This window comes from Athene cunicularia, assembly GCF_003259725.1.
Source record: "Athene cunicularia isolate RWA chromosome 5 unlocalized genomic scaffold, athCun1 chr5_part1, whole genome shotgun sequence".
Classification (NCBI taxonomy): domain Eukaryota; kingdom Metazoa; phylum Chordata; class Aves; order Strigiformes; family Strigidae; genus Athene; species Athene cunicularia.
In genome coordinates, this window is record NW_020799101.1 from 2,789,011 (window position 1) to 2,805,790 (window position 16,780).

The 16,780-nt window shown below is 47.6% G+C and overlaps 2 protein-coding genes across 2 annotated transcripts in view; one reads left to right on the forward strand and one right to left on the reverse strand.

The window, feature by feature from the left end:
• Nucleotide 1: 1 nt before the first annotated feature.
• MGAT2 (mannosyl (alpha-1,6-)-glycoprotein beta-1,2-N-acetylglucosaminyltransferase) lies at nt 2-1,108 on the forward strand (the record flags this gene model as incomplete). The annotated part of the gene is made up of 1 exon (XM_026849166.1): nt 2-1,108. A coding segment is annotated over one exon (966 nt), but the record flags the coding sequence as incomplete, so codon positions are not given.
• A 2,326-nt stretch (nt 1,109-3,434) lies between these two features.
• The window catches only part of DNAAF2 (dynein axonemal assembly factor 2), a 15,782-nt gene continuing 2,436 nt past the window's right edge, over nt 3,435-16,780 (reverse strand). Inside the window, exons 2-4 of the mRNA XM_026849167.1 lie at nt 16,439-16,778; nt 6,054-6,200; nt 3,435-4,101 (exon numbers count right to left, since the gene is read on the reverse strand). Of these exons, the coding sequence (XP_026704968.1) occupies nt 3,559-4,101; nt 6,054-6,200; nt 16,439-16,778 (1,030 nt within the window). The 3' untranslated portion in view covers nt 3,435-3,558. The remainder of the gene's footprint in view (nt 4,102-6,053; nt 6,201-16,438; nt 16,779-16,780) is intronic.

The window sequence follows — 16,780 nt, forward strand, 5'->3', positions numbered from 1 at the left end:
CGTCTCGCACCTGCGGTTGCTGCTGGAGTCGCTGCGGCGGGCGGCGGGAGTGGAGAACGTGCTGCTGGTGCTGAGCCACGACCTGTGGGCCGAGGAGCTCAACCGGCTGGCGGCACGCGTGGACTTTTGCCCCGTCCTGCAGGTTTTTTTCCCCTTCAGCATCCAGCTCTACCCCCGCGAGTTCCCCGGGCACGACCCCCGCGACTGTCCCCGCGACGTGGGCAAGGCGGCGGCCCTGCGCCTGGGCTGCATCAACGCGGAGTACCCCGATTCCTTCGGGCACTACCGCGAAGCTCGCTTCTCCCAGACCAAGCACCACTGGTGGTGGAAGCTGCATTTCGTCTGGGAGCGGGTGCGGGCGCTGCGGGAGCACGCCGGGCCCGTCCTCTTCTTGGAAGAGGATCACTACTTGGCGCCCGATTTCTACCACGTCCTCAAAAAGCTTTGGGCCCTGCGCGAGCGGGAGTGTCCCGAGTGCCAAATCGTTTCCCTGGGCACCTACAGCCCCGTCCGCGGCGGCTTCGCCGGCCGCGCCGACAAGGTGGAGATGAAGACGTGGAAGTCCACGGAGCACAACATGGGCATGGCCTTCGGCAGAGACACCTACCAGAAGCTCATCGAGTGCACGGATGCCTTCTGCACCTACGATGACTACAACTGGGACTGGACTCTGCAGCACTTGACTGTCTCTTGTCTTCCAAAGTTCTGGAAAGTGCTGGTCCCTGAAATCCCCAGGATTTTTCACACGGGGGACTGTGGCATGCACCACAAGAAATCCTGCAGACCGTCCACCCAGAGTGCCAAAATCGACTCTCTCTTGAACAGCAACCAACAGTACCTGTTTCCCGAAACGATGAGTGTCAGTAAAAGGTACTCCATGGCACCCCTTTCCCCTCATGTGAAAAACGGAGGGTGGGGAGACATTAGGGACCATGAACTCTGTAAAAGTTACCGCAGACTTCAGTGAGGATCCTTCTCGCAGCCTTTTTTTTTTTCTTTTTGAGTTGTTCCATACTGTCTTTTACAGGCCCACACGTGTATAAAAAGCATTTATGAGTTGGTTTCTGCTTTAATATGAATAAACATTCTTGTTAAAGGTGTCCCAAAATAGTAATCTTTCGTGTTCGGCAACCACGTTTTGGAAACAGGTTACTTGCTGCTCAGAGCGGCGTCGCGGTCCCTGCACGGGAAGTGGCCGCTGCTGCGTTTACTGGGAGGAGGAGGAGGAGGAAGAAATTTGTATTTAAATGCATCTTTTCTGGTGCTTGCTGTGCTCTGGTGGGGGGTTTTTCCCCCGTCCGGGGCAGGGGGGAGGTGAGGCCTTCGCACGCTGCCTCGCCAGAGGTACCAGCACCTCCTGCCCGGGGTCACCTCATGCCTGATACCCACGTCTGGTTGTGATGTGTTGATGAATATATGAAGGAAAATTTAAAAAAAAAATCATTGTTTTTACTACAATGTAGATATATATACGATTTTTTTTAGTTCTGCCGAAATAAAATTCAGTTGTTTTGTAATAACCAGAGAAGTTCTTGATTCTCACAAAAAGATGATGTCATCTTGTGTTGCTAGAAAGAAAGTCAGGGCTGTGGGGGGGTGTCTTGTCTTTCATCCAGCGGGCTGAACACAAGCCATCACCCCTTCTAGTAGTGTGCATTTAACTTCATTAAATTTTTAACGATACTTGCTAATTGAGGCAGAATAGAGTAACAAATGCGGGGCACGCCACCTCTTTTGTTTGGATCCAAAAAAAAAAAGTTCGCTTTCAAATTAGTCAGCTGTGTAAAGCGACCAGTAAAAAATACTGCTGTGTAATGGAAACAGGCTGAACTGGAGCTGAAAGCCGTGAGCGGGAGGGAGCAGAGCCCTTCGTTAGCATCCAACACTTCCTCGCCTGTTTTAAGTCTTAACGGTGCGACGGCTTTAATGGCACTTTGAAGCACAACGGGTAGCAGCAGCACATAAGCAGCTTTTTGTAGAACGGAGAAGTATGTTAGAGGAAGAAAGCGCTACGTTGAGGGGATAGACATGAAATAGTTAGAGACAGATTTTATATCAAGAGATTCGGAGGGGAAAAAAAAACCAACAAACCTTCATTTTTTTAATTTGAGAAAATGGGGTTGGTGCTCTTCAGACTCTGGCTACACCAGCTCCTTAGAATGGAAGCAAGGCTTTCTTCTTACCACAATTTGTCACCTACTTAATGGGTTGTGAACACATCGGTCAAATGTTAATTTGAGAGGGAGCTAAGTTTTGTGACATACTCTTAAATAACATGCAGGTGGTTATTTTGACAGCCATAAGATGCTCTTTTTTTTTCCAGGGGTCATTTAACTGTCACGATTCTGTACCAGCTCTGGTACTTGCTCCATTTTTCTAGTTTCAGAACGTCGGGGCTGGTGCTGAAAAAGCTGTGCCAGTGCCTCAGCCCGACAGCCTCTCCCCCAAGGAGCTGTGTGATGGAGCTGAGCGGGGTGAGGCTGAACCCAGCAAACCACTTGCCCTCCTTCAGCTGGGTCGGTGCCGCGCTGGCATCGAGGGCAGGGCAGATGCTTTTGGCAGCTGTGGCTTCCGCTGAGCTTGTAAAAGTAAAACTCACACCACATCCCCCCGCTGCAAGCTGTGAAACAAGTCAAATTTTACCTTTCTTCAAAAAAAAAAAAAAAAAAAAAAACAAAAAAAACCCCAAACCCCACACCCACCAAACCAGAAGCGGTAAGAAAGGGAACTGAAAGTTTATTGTTAGATATATTCTTTTGGTTATCGCACTTCAGAGGGACAAACCAGCAAAGAGCCTGCTGAAGCTCGTGGGGAACTGTTTTTGAAAAGTAAATCTGGATAAAATGAATCCGTTTTACAAATTGTAAATACTTAGTAGCAGATGTGCAACAAGAGAGGATGTTTTTATTGTGCAATTGAATTTGTTCGGTTGACAGACTGGGCTATGTCTGGATGCTGCGGATCTGAAGTAATGCGCTAGGATGGAATACATGGTATAAATGTTGATTATTTCTAGGAGACTAATTAGAACTTCTCAGTGTAATTAGAAATTTCATTTCATTACTAAAATCAGTAAAAAAAATCACCGCAAGTCTAATCCTGCAGTTATCACAAAATGAAAGGTTTGAAGAATGGTGAAAACTGCTCATTTCTAGGTGGACTGAAAGCCGTTCCCCGGGGAGCCAGCAGAAGCAGGATGTACACAAATACTCCCTGTAATGCAGCAAGAGCCTAAGAAAGTTGTGTAAACAATAAAGATGCCTTTTCTTCTGCGAGCTCACGTTCACCTTCAGCTGCATCGCGTAAGTAAAACTATTTCAGCCCATACATGTGATTAGAAAACTCAGACCTATTAACTTCAAAAATAACAACAGCGTAAGTTTTCTATGTCGACATGTAAACAGAACATGGTGTAAACAGAACAGTTTCAGAACACAGTGTAAACAGAACGCTTTCAGTAGGAACCTGCCTTCTGCTCTTAGCCCTAAAGTCACAAACCAGCACATGGAAGTCGCAGTAAGAATCAAAACAACAGAAGGGAATCCTAAAATAATTAAACTAGTCCAATTCATACAGCAAAGAACTCTGAAAGACGAGCGGGCAGCGCGTTACGTGATCCCTAACGACCTGCAGGCTCCCATCCCGCGTGTTCACCTCTCGCAGGAGCGGGGAGGCTGCTCTGCTGCCCGAGCCCTGCTGGTTCCCCTGTGCCGACCCCCCCGCTCTCGCCTGCCCCCCCAGCACCTGGCCTGTGTGGTCCTCAGAGCCCGCGGCCGTTTCGACCCCTCCGACAGCACTTTCTAAATCTGGTTCCCTTCCCCTAGATTTGTCAGGAATCGGTGAACTGGTGTCAGAAGGTTCACGCTGCAAACAATGGTGTGAACTGCAACCTACTTTTCCCATTGTTTCAGCTGTTGCAAAAGACGTGGAAGTTTTGCTGGTCTCTGTAGCACGTTCGCCTTCGACTGGGTCAGCTGTGGTACGGTTTGTTTCTGCCTTTGTTTGGGGGTAGCTGCCGTTTGTCTTTTCAGCAAGATCTCCTCCTGAGCTGCTAAGCGTTTCTCCTTTTCCACCGCATTCAGAAGGGGCTGCTTCCTGCGGCTGTCGAGAAAATAAATGAATTGTTTTACAGCTGAAACGGACTGGGCACACAAAACTGCTGTGAAAACAGGCCAAGACACTTGTTTCTCTGATGTCTCCTTCCAGAAAGCTAAGTCAGCGCGGTGCTGAGGTTTTCCTGGTCTTGTACCGCGCGTGGGAACGAGGGGCAGGGAGGCCGTTTGCCTCCTGAGGGTTTCCTCTGCGCTAGGAAACGCCGCTGGGCAGCAGCCAAGGGGCCACAGCCTCCAGCACCGTCACCCCCGGGGGACACCGGCCAGGCACCACACCCAGGCTGTTCTCTACAACTCAGGGGCCACAAAAATCAGTCAAAGGATCTAAACTGTCATTGGAAAAAGCACGTTTTAACCTTGCAATTAGGGAAATCGCCGTCCTGCCGGATGGGGAAGGTAACTGGTAAATGAGCTGACTTTCTCAACCAGCCTGAGTGAGTTAATCCAGGAATTGCTGCGGTTTGCCTCGGAGAGCGGGAGCTGAGACCCGGTGCTGTCTAAGCAGCACTTACCCAATTTCACCAGTAGCTCTCGACTGCTTTAGCAAAACACGTGCCTGTCAGCGGGCAGTCGGGATCAGGCAGAGCCCTGTCCGGGAGCAGCTGGATGCGTGGATTCAAAGGCTGAGTCCCTCCGCACGTGCCCAGCCCTCTCTGACCCCAGAGCTGCTGCTCGCCACAGCAAGAAACAGAAGAAATGCTACTCAGTCCTGCTCAGCACTGGACGATTCTCCCACGTGAAAGTGTGATGATTTCAGATGTCTCAGCTTCCCTTTCTTGGGTACCAAAAGATACACACCTGCCCGCCAACAATTTGAATTTTAAATTTTTTATGTATGATCCACACTAGCTACAAAAGTTAAGCCTGTCAAGTAATGCTACAGCCACTATTTTCAGGGTAAACTCCTCGGTCCTCTAGCTCAGTTCCAGAGGTCATGTGCTTCGTCTGAACTTGCTTTCCAAGAAGCCATCTGCACGTTAACTGTTATCTGCAGTCCCTGGTTTATGGCCACAGAAGTAACCTGATTGCCCCTGTGTATTATCTTTCCTGTAAGAAAAGTTTTAAAAGAATTTCTGATACAGTGTCTACCAAGAAATCCCAGTTGATTGGGGGGTTTTACATCACATTTTCCGCTTTACAAAACTAACGTTTTGTTTTCTCCATCTGTCCATTTCCTATTTGGCAAAGAGAGGTCATTTTAATCCCGTGGCAGACTTCAGAAACAGACTTTGCATCCTTTATATAGACAAAGCGACTGAGGAAGGAGGGTAGCCTGAATGAGGCCTTAAACGTTGCAAGTAACGCATTTGGGACCAGCATTTAAGATGAAAAATCCTCTATTTAATTATCTAAACAACAGGAAACCAAGGTGTCTGTGCAGAAAAAAAGCACGCTCTAACCGTGGGCTCCAGTACGTGAGCCCAGACTTGTGGGTATTTGAAGGACATGGATTATTCACTTATTTCCATTTTAAAACCATTTTGAGTTTTATTCTGATGACATCTGCCAGGATTTGTTTGCAGCATGTTGTCATCAGCTCTGACCTGGAAGCACTCAGGGTCCCTCGGCATGAGGGATACTAGGTAGTTAGTTATTTTTCAGTTAGTTATTTTTTAGTTTCCATACCAGTGAGAGATGTGGTGTGTGCGTATTCCGCACTGTATTCCTGCAAGGATAAAGCACTGTCTTTAATTATATCACCGCTCTCCACCTTCCCAATGAAATATAGGAGGGTTCAATCCCTTGATCAGATTAAAGGGCACAAACATAAACCTACGTTTCTAAAAACTGACGTTTATACTCACAAATAGACCCCACTCCAGGTTTTTCCCTGCTATATCAAGACAAAACAGGGACAAAGGTGTTTTGGTCAGATTCGCTAGGATGTTGCTGAAGTAGAGAAAGCAGGCAGCAATGTTCTCCTGCCAGAGAGATCCTTACCTTCAACCTGATTTGAATTCTGTCCTCAGTAACATCAAGCACTTCAATTAATGGCTGACTTTCCACTGCTGATTGGGAGCAAAAGGAAGGGCATAAAACAGTGCCTAGAAATCCATCAACATTTTCTTCACTGACAAACAATCTTTCCTAAAGAAAAGAAAAGAAAAAGCAGGTTATGTTTTTTTCATACTATACTTCAGTGGCATTGGAGCAAGAAGCTCACTCCAAAGCAAGCCAGGACACCGATTCACAACACGAGTTTCACAGCACGCTCACGTCTCGACACAGGATTCTAGGTCAGACACTCAGAAGTAACAAGGTGAAATGAATTGAAGGCCCGGGCTTAGCTCATTTCGATCTGAAGTACGGATCTGCATCATACACACAGATAAAAGAAACATATGTTTTCTCTCTTTCGATACGTGACTAATATAGAGATTTAGACTCCCTCTGAGGAACGATTTGCACCGGCGTTGTCCCACTGTCCTCACCTATCCTAACACCAGGAAGGCGTTATGCTTTTATGGATTTGTTTCGGTGTCTTACTTTAGGAAGATGCAAACACCTCCTTGGCCTGTCCCTGCAGGATCTTTGAACCCTCCGCCTTCAAGAGCAGACTTTCTAGAGCAACATAAAACATGCATGGCTGTATCCGTTTCGCGTCCATCCGTGGAGGCTTCTCAGATCTCCACTTAGGCAAGTATAAAGAGTGGTTGGAAGGAGCGGAGAGGTATCCACAGTTAAAGATGACAGGCTGGGACATGTTTTGGGGCTGTTAATATGCAGTTCACAAACAATGTGAAACGTGTTGCTACAGGTTTAAAGATTTAAATCAGTTACAGGTAATTAAAGGTCCTAAAATATATCCTGGAGGGGCTGTTTCATAAGAACTGCAGAGCTTTCCCCGTCCTCATATTCTTCCTAAATCATCTGCTGTAGGCCGCGGGTAAGGACAGATGTTGGCACAATAAAAATGGTCTACCCTAGAGGACTGTTCTTACGTTCAGCAAATTACCTTTCCTGTTTAACTGTTTAATTGGAAATAGCAGGGAAAAGTTGCAAACCTTCTCCTTTAAGTCACATTTCAATTTCTCAATCCAGTTCTAGTCTCTTGTCAACCCAATGAAAGTTAAATTCAATTATTACTGACATCTTGCAGGCTGAGAAGCAAAAGGGCAATTCTGCACATTTTTGGCCCCCTGTGGATGTAGCCTTATGCACAGCCAGATGCTGCGCTGTGTCTAAGGTACAAAATTTAACTGTCATCCTGAAAAAATAATTCTGTACGCGAAAAAAAGAAAACAGCATCCTGTTTTTTTCACTATTTAAATTAGAAATTATGATAGGGAAAGTCATAACGTATCTATTGCTGGTTTTCAACACCAGAGGATTGAATTCATTTTTGCTCCAGAAAGATTATAGTCCAGGCAAACATCCAACATGAGATGCTGAGACAGTTTGTGAAAAGATTAAACTACAGCAGGGTTGCCCTGACAGAAAACCCTACAGTAACACATATACTTCTTACATTTTTGTATACAAAGCCTAAAGTACTTATTCTCTCATGTTGCTTCCTTTCTTGCCTGCCAGAGAGGGACCCTGCCAGTGCTTCAGGCTTGTGGAAATATTCTGCAGAGTTCGAGAGAAGGCGTCAGAGTAAAGAAACAAGGCAGGGAGTACAGACACAAAATCCGTGCGGCACCGAAACTCCCACAAGCTCATGAACAAAATCACCAGCAAGGCCTTGGGCAGCACAGAAGATCCATTCCCGCCTCCGCCACCATCACACATCACAGAGAGAAGAGGTCAGGTCCCCTCCCGCGGGGCTCTCGGCACGCTGCCGAGCACAGCCCCCCCGGGATCCTGCCTTCGCTTGGGGGGAAGCGCAGCAAAGCACCTTCTGCCCCACCACCACGACTCTCCTTACCCAGCTGAGAAAATTATGTCACCTGCCAGTAATTCACCTTTAGCTGACACCTCTGTGCTCCACATTTTCATTTTAAGAGCAAGAACGTCTTCCTAAAAGCTGGAGACTAGCGATTTGAGCGAGGATAAAAAAAGAGACCAGCGCATTACCATTTTTCCTCCAAAATAACTGCTACAGGTTCTCCACATCTCAACATCCCTTCGGGAAAAGAACCACCGTGGGGTTTGGGTCTCAGCAATCTTGCTTCGATTCTCTGCCTTCTGGACTGCTATGACTGCGAGTCTCCATTTTTCCTATATAAAATGGGGAAAACAATCTTTTTTTTTCCCTCTGACCCTGCATGTGTTTTATCTAGTGAGAGCATAAGCCTTTTGTGAAAGGACTCTTACCGTGCGTTTGTGCTCTTAACAAAGTTGGTGCCTGACCCTGCTTATATCCATAAGCAGCGTAATAGAAGAAATCAGAGGTACAGGAGTCAGGAGGGGAGATGCTTGAAAAGCCAACAAGTAATGGAAAAGTTTTCTGTGATGTCAAAATATAGCAAATCACATCCTTAGATCGCTTTCTCTGAAGGGACTTTAACCAGGGGGCCACTTGCAGATTCTGCAGAGCCAAAGTCGGTGCTGTGGAGCCAAGGGAGCGCCCCGCGAAACACAGGAACGGCTTCACGGAAACGTTTCTGAGTGAAACAGCAGGAGACCCTTAACACGCACCAAAACAGAGCTACGATGAGGAGAAGAACCCTTAGGAGTGAACGTGAGGGTGAGAGGGCGGCGTATAGAAACCATCCCCCCGCCAAGGTCAGGGGTGCGAGTGCCAGCGCCAACCACGGCTCCGAGAGCGACAGCCGTGCCGTCTCAACACAAATACCGCTTCACACATCAGCAACAAACCCCATCAATCTTCCTGAAGGCTTTTCTCCCTGATTAAAAGCAAAAGAATTTGTTTTCTTCCCAGAAAATACTGTTAAAAAACTGTTTGGAAGGGCTATGGATCAGCACTTTACACGAGGGTAACAAGTAACTGCTCGTGATGATGTTCCCATCATTTTAACTAATTACTGTAAAACAATTTTACCAGGTTTCGTAGCAGCTCAACACCATATTCCCCGAGCACCAAGCCTACATTTCAAGTAAGTATTTAAAATTTTATTGCAGCACTACCCAGTGGCCTGCCATAAATCACAGTGCCTTGTGCTGTACGCGCAAGCAATAGCGTTTGTTATCAATATAATGATTATCATTAGCCTGTTCAGACACCCAGCGACTGTAATTCAGACTCTGCATTCACGGTGAGTATACACTGAGGCATTTATATTACTGCAGATGTTATCAAAGCACAGACCTTGAAAAAAAAAAAAGATTCGGGAATTTATTTTAAAGCCTGTTTGCTCTGGCTTGGACGAGCAGCAGAGGACAACTATCTGCAGATGATTTCAGTGACCCTGTAAAATAATTCTTCAGCTTAAAGTTTATTTTCTGATATTTATGACGCTCTCTTAGCAACTCAGAATTCAATTTGTTTTTCCCCGCACATACTGTCATCTGCTGTTTGGTACACATTGGTTTTTCCCTGTGACTAAACTGAGACCAAATTAACATAAACGTTCGCAGGAATGACTTTGGTTTCTCGAACACAGCTTTCAAAACCGTCATCCTGTGGCCGAGCACTGACAGCGCGGGGCGGCCGCAGCACTGGCAGACGCAGCACAAAGCCGGGCCCCCGCGGCTGCCCTTGGCCCCCCAAGTGTTTGTTCTGCACGGCTTTATCCAAACTCGTAACCAGTTACCATCCAGTTAACTCCCACGCAGGCTGCCAGAGTTTTAAAAGCGGGACAGATTTCAGACTTAAATGAGTTGCCCGTCTCCTGTAACGAGAAGCTCGTGCCAACATGAAAAGGACCTTGGGGCTGGGGATCTCCTGGCCTCTTGCTCTGTAGGGTCCCACTGCAAAGCAGCTCGCCATGAGAATTTGAAGCTCAAAGTTTGGGTCAATCTGTACTGGGAGTGAAATGTTTTATAAGATATTCACGACTGCAAAGATTAAACGGCTCAGAAGAAGCTTTCATGAGCTTAATCAGTAGGTTAATAATGTTTGCTGACATAACTGTTTTGTGTAAGTACGTTATTCCCATAATGCATCAACCAATTAAAGGCTATTCAGAAATTAGTTTGTTTTATAGCAGAAGCAAACCAATTATGTTTCTTAATGTAGTTTGGGAAAGAGATTACTTTGAGAGAAAAAAAAAAAAAATCAAACAATAAGTTTGTTCTGCTCTCCTCTTCTGTCCTCCTCTGACCTTCAGAAAAACTTGCCAACAGCCCTGAAACACTGAGCACAGAATTAACTGAACCTAAAATAAACTGTAGTAGGATTAAGTAAAACAATCCTTGTTTCTAGCATCATCTTCTAAGAATTGACCCCTAACTGTTATATTAACTCTTTATAGTAGCTTGGAAGTTGAAAATTATAACCCTGACTTTCAAAGAAAGCATGTAACACAACTCAAAATAGCTTGGAAGGGGAAAACCTAGACACAGGAGTACAGCCAAGACTGCCCCAGCTGCCCGAGAGCCAGCACCCCCAGACTTGTGAGCATCCCGCAGCACCCATTCAGCTCTCCGCGATGGATTTCCCTACGAAAGGCAGCACAGGCTTAAAACATCACCATAGCTTCTACTTGCCAACACGGCTCTCTAGGCTTCACGTTGGGTTGACTCTCAAACCAAGAAATACATTTATCCCAAAGAGCCGTAATTCTGAGATCACCAAGTATGAGCACAGCCCCAGCAGGGCCCTGGGCAGCGTGCCCACGGGAGCACACAAACCCACGGGAGCACATGTACCCACGGGAGCACACATACCCACGGGCTTTCCCCACACTCTCAGCGCCCGGAGCGTTGTAGCTCCACCACCTGCAGCCACACACAGATTCCTGGGTTCAGTTTTGGGCCCCTCACCCCAAAAAGGCCATTGAATGACTCGAGCGTGGCCAGAGAAGGGCAACGGAGCTGGGGCAGGGTCTGGAGCACAGGTCTGCTGGGGAGCGGCTGGGGGAACTGGGGGGGTTCAGTCTGGAGAAGAGGAGGCTGAGGGGAGACCTCCTGGCCCTCGGCAACTCCCTGCCAGGAGGGGGCAGAGAGGGGGGATGAGTCTCTGGAGCCAAGGACCCAGCGCCAGGCCCCGAGGGAATGGCCTCAAGCTGCCCAGGGCAGGGTCAGGCTGGCTCTGAGGAAGGATTTCTGTGCAGAAGGGGCTGTTGGGCGTTGGAATGGGCTGCCCAGGGCAGGGGGGAGTCCCCGGGATCCCTGGAGGGGTTGAAGAGTCGGGCTGAGCCAGCGCTGAGGGATCTGGGGGAGTTGGGAATGGTCAGGGTGAGGTTCATGGTTGGGCTGGAGGAGCTGCAAGGGCTTTTCCAACCGAGGTGATTCTGTGACTTCTTTTCCAAGGAATACATGGCTCTTGGCAGCCCCACATCAGGCACGTGTCCAGCGCAGCTGGAGAGCACAGGATCAGCCTGGGCATCACAGACCTGACAGCACATACAAGACAAATACCATGTCCCCCGAGATAACGAGAGGATTAATTACAAAGACTGACAGTCACTCTGGTGTAAAGACACCTACAAATAATATTGTTCCCACAGTGTTTTTTGTGCAAACAGGTCATGGCGGGTGTTTGTCCTGGAGGAGCTGCCCTGCAGCATACCTGTTGCCAAAGCAGAAGTCCAGGGGTTAGAAAACAACACGCGACAGTAGGTGTGTGCAGCGAGCCGAGGTCACAGGGCTTCAGTGTTATTTACTGGTTGCTTTCAGAAGGAAAAAAAAGCAACGAGAGCTTCAAAAGCATCTCCTTCACAAGGCACTGGTGGCTGTGCCAAGCAGAAGAATCACACCTCTTTTTTTATGCTCAGTAACGCACCCGTCTAAAACATTCTCCACGAAGGCATCAACGCTCACACAGAAGTTAGACAAAGCTTTCGTGTTGCTGTGCAATTCCCTTTTAGATGCCTATGTTAAGTAATCCTCACAAACAATGTAACTCACGCTCAGTTCAAACCATGAACTAACCAGGAACGTTTAGTATAATGTTTTCATGCTGTAAATGTTAAAAAAACATCATCTCAATGCATAGTAAAGTAGAGGAAACATTGCTCCCTGCTGTTCTCTAGAGCCCCGTGGGGGGTTTACATGAGTTAAATCTTAATATTCTCCATGAGTTAAATCTTAATATTCTCCAAAACAGAACATAAGCTTTTATTACAGAAGGGATGGGCTGACTGCAGCGATTCCCTCCCCAGCGAGGGAAGCGCCGACCAGGAGAGTGAGCACGCATCCTCTGAACAAACTCATTTCAGTCCACTGAGAAGGGCAGGAAGGGTGTGGATCAGCATGAAAGGGAATTATTACTTGAACCAATTTTTTTTTTCTAATCACATGAAAATGAGCACACATGACCCAAAAACTGCAGGCAGAATTAATTATCTACTAAACGTGTTTCACATGCTAGTGTAACTGAGCCTCCAAGTCTCCATAGTTCAGATACACCCACCAGAAAATGGGTTTTATTTGTTAAGAATTGAGTGTTTAACCCCAGGAAACCAAACATTAAAAGACGGTGTTTTACAAAGGCATAATTTCAGTAATTTCCCAACTCCAGCTCTGCCATAAACCAGGACATTCTGGGTCATGTGGTTCTTGGAAACCTTGCCTGGCAGGCTTACAAATTTTATTAATGGTTATTTAACTCGCAACTGGTCTTTTTTCAACATTTACTCCCCAGGCTCTGTTGTCTTAAAATGAAGGGGAACTCTCTGATGTAGGAGTTTCCCAGGCCTGAGCTCCCAGGATTTAATCAAATGGAAGCAAGGGATGTAGGAGGTACTAGTGGATGGATATACTGTAATAAAGAGCAGTGGAGGGGGCACAGCCCACAGCTGGTCCTTCGAGGCAAAGACCAGACGGTGATTCTGGCAGTGAGGAAGCCAGGCAGCATTCTCAGGCCATGAGTCTCAATTTCCCTGGAAAAAAACAGGGCCTGCAGCAAGCCCTGCAGAAAGATCAATGCTGTGTGGTGTCTAGTAGCGATGAGCACAAAGCCAGTGACAAAAAAATAACTTTTAAACCCCTGATATATGTGACCCTGGTCCACAGAGCCCAACATTATGGAATCTTTATTTTTATAGGGTTTCTGCTCACCGTGACAAGTGGGTGGACACTGTGGCTTAACCAAGGAGCGAAGCTACTCAGAAAAAGAGAAGCAAATAGCTGCAACCGCTGATAAGAAGTTAGAGCTCAGAATCAGCAGAGAGCTGACTTTCTGTTGTATGGGAAAGCGGTAAAACCAAAGCAACATCAAGAGCTATCAAATGAAGGAACACTTGCACTGACACAGTTAGAGTCCAGGGAGGACTGCTGCCTTGTAAAGACTTGCTGAAAATAAGCACTTGCTGGGGTGGGAATTCAGACTGCTCAGCATCTATGGAAACTGAGCTCTAAATATATCATCTTTCAGCACAGGGATTCAAACGTATCTGACTACAAAAGGAAAGCCAGTCCTTGAAATTCTGGTTCAAGACTGGTGTGCTAAGGACAAGCTCAACTCATTCTTTTATCAACACCTGTATCAGAGCAATTTCCAACAAGAAAAGAGGCCACTGTGCTAACAGGAACACCTCAAGCACACAGGGCAGGGCTGCACAATTACTGGCCCTGTTATCAGGCGAGTGGAGCCGGGCAGGGGCGCACGGACAATCGGCATCGAGGGACACGTGCTGAGCTCCACCACAGCCTGGGGAAGAGGCTGCTGATGAGACGCATTCTGCTCACACGGTGGACAATTATCGTAACGTATTTTCCTGGCTGTTTGGGAATTTAATGGGAGCCTAACAGGGTACCGTAACAGCCACCGTGCCATGAGCCAGCGCTGAGCTGAGCAGATTTCTGAAGTAACAGCGAGGAATCTGTTTCCTGAAACAACACAGAAACTCTTGGTTTCCAGCAAGAAGCAACTTCCCAAAAGGCAGCGGAGTAAGAATTTCTTATCTGTAAAAAACACTGGCCTCTTCTTTCGCTGTGCACTATCCTCTGGCAACGCTACTGTGGGACGAGGTTACAAACCAGCAGACAGCAGAGCGTGGTTCAGAGGTGCTGGGTAAAATTCCTGCTCGCCTAGGCCACCAAAAGCTCCCTGAAGTGATTAAATAGAGCACTGCGTGCGTTCCTAAAACACTCTTGGATGACGGATGCAACTCCTGGCAGATCTCAATGCAAGAACCGTAGCTCTGATTTATAGCAAGAGGTTCAAAGCAGAAAAACACCAAAGATGACAGCAGACAAATTGGAGAAATCAACATAAGTAGCAGAGAAGCTACCACAGGCAAATAGTTAATGGACAGAAGATGACATATAATAGTAGCTCTAATTAAATATTAATTTTTCTCACTTCACTCCGAGTGAATGCAGCTATCGGCGCTGGCACAGGCACTTTTGGGAAACAGCAAACAGAACAAATGATTTCAGATCATTTCAGCTGCTTCAGTTTGCAGGGCCGGTGTCCAAAAAGACTGCATCCCAGAAGAAATCAATCTTTTTTAGTCTGCTACATGAATGAATGGCTGGGAGGCCTATGACTAATGCCCTATCTCCTCCATCCCCTACTCCACCCAAAACATTTTGCAATATATAATAAACTCAGCACATTCTAAGATTTTTTTTAACTCACAAAACTACAATATTGACCAAAATCTCATTAGTGGATGGCCTTTCAACAACTTACAGTCAAAAGAGGTTCCCCCAATCATAACGGAAGCACATACCAAACACTTTCAATCATTAGACTGAGCTCAGAGCGTGCAGAAATGTCCATCAATCACAGCACTGAAGAGATAACTGCAGCAGAATTTCCTGCTCCCAAACTGAATTCTGAGCCATAACCTCACAAAGCGGTTTCTCTTCAAACCTGTATTAGGCCTGCACACCATAGAACAAAAAGGAAGCACACGGACACGCACCATGGCACGTGATGAAAGATATTCATGAAAAAGAGGATAAAATGCCTGTAGTTCCTACTCTATCCCTTCCGTACCTCTACAGAAAACAAACAGCAGTCTGCACAATGGCTGATTTGACATTGCATCGCACCGTGATCACACCAATTCACAGCAGAGCCGAACATTTTGGGGCCCCACTTGCACAGACTTGCAGGCTCCTGCTCTGCTAAAAGCGAAGGAAATGCACCGCAACCAGTTCAGTGTAGGTGGTTCTCAATAAATTCATCATCCTTGATACTTACCCAAAATGATCAGCTCCTCCTTCAAAGGAGTTGCTGTTACAGAAAAGGTGTGCAGCCTGCTAACTGGGAAATGAAACGGGAAGATTCAGCTGCACATGTGCTAACTGGATGAGTATCTTTCAGTATTTTCTCATTTGTAGGGATGGAGCAATTAAGATACTCCAAGCTGCCATCCCAGTGGCTCTAGTTTAAGCCTGACAGTTTTCTGGACTTGCACTTCCACAGTACGTGACCCAAAGTGCAAAGGATTTTATTCTAAACTAAAGACAAACTCCGAATCACACGGCTGAGAGGTTACACAAGAACTGTGCGGTCTTAATCCCTGCTCGTGATAAATTGTTTGAAAGGCTGAGTTTACGGAACAATGTAGTTCTCCACAAAACTCATGTTTTTGAGAGCAAGAGGGCCATGAGGTGAACATCCCTTTGCGAGGACACTGCCTGTTCTCAGCAGGCACCGTCGGCCAGACACAGATGTGCCAAGCTCCTCCCGCCACAGGCAGCATCGCTGCCGAGCGACCCATGAAATAATAAACCATCTCAACTAGAATCATATTCAGATGGGAAAGAAGATGAGCTAGCCCAGCAAAGCGGCAATCGACAGCAGTTCACAGCTGCTGTTTGCTGTACCGCTCTGGTTGAACTAATGGGTGTTCCTGCGGCTGTAAGCAGTTTTGTCCTCCAACGCAGACGCAGGTACACACCATTCACACCTCTGAGTTTCGTGACACTGTATGCACGTGTGTATACGTCTGGTGTGTTACAGACATCTCCCTTCTTGGTGTGAAGAGCCTGCATGAACAATTTACACAGCCTAATGCTAAGGACATAGGGCAGCTCTGTTTTCACTCCTCAGAATTTCCCTTAGAAAAAAGCATCGGCACGGGAGGCAAAAGTCATTTCAATTCCAAGGACGCGGACAGCAGTGACCTTCGTGCTGCTCACACAAGCCTAGCTCTAGTTAGGTCGATGCCCTTACATCTGGTGACAGCTGAGGGAAGCGGTTTGCATCGCTCCCGGGTTCTCCTGAACTCAGCCCGACACCCTCACAGCTCCCCGAGACACTGCTCCTAAACGAATGCGAGCAGAGGTCACACGCCGCCGCCGAGCAGCGCTGGCCCCCGGCGGGACGTGACGCCCCAACCCTGCCAGCGCGAAGCCGTTACCTGCAGAGCCGAGGCGTCAAGGCCGAAGCAGAACTTCTCCCAAAGCCCGGTGCTGCCGGGGGCCTTGGCCAGCCCGATGGCAGCACCGTGGGCCGCCACGCTAACGCTGCTCTCGGGGGACGCCAGCCTGTTTGCGGGAGGAAACTGTAAGAAGAGGGCAAAGGTGCCAGAGGCACTGGAGAAGCGGAGGCCGTAGTGGTTCGTGCCCACGTCCCCGCTGAGGCTCTGGGGCTGGATGCCGGGCACACGCAGGAGCAGGGTGAGGGAGGCCTCATCCTGCCGGCAATGGAAGGGAGGGCACCGGGCGGCCTCGGGGCTGCCCGAGCCCCGGGGATGAGGCCT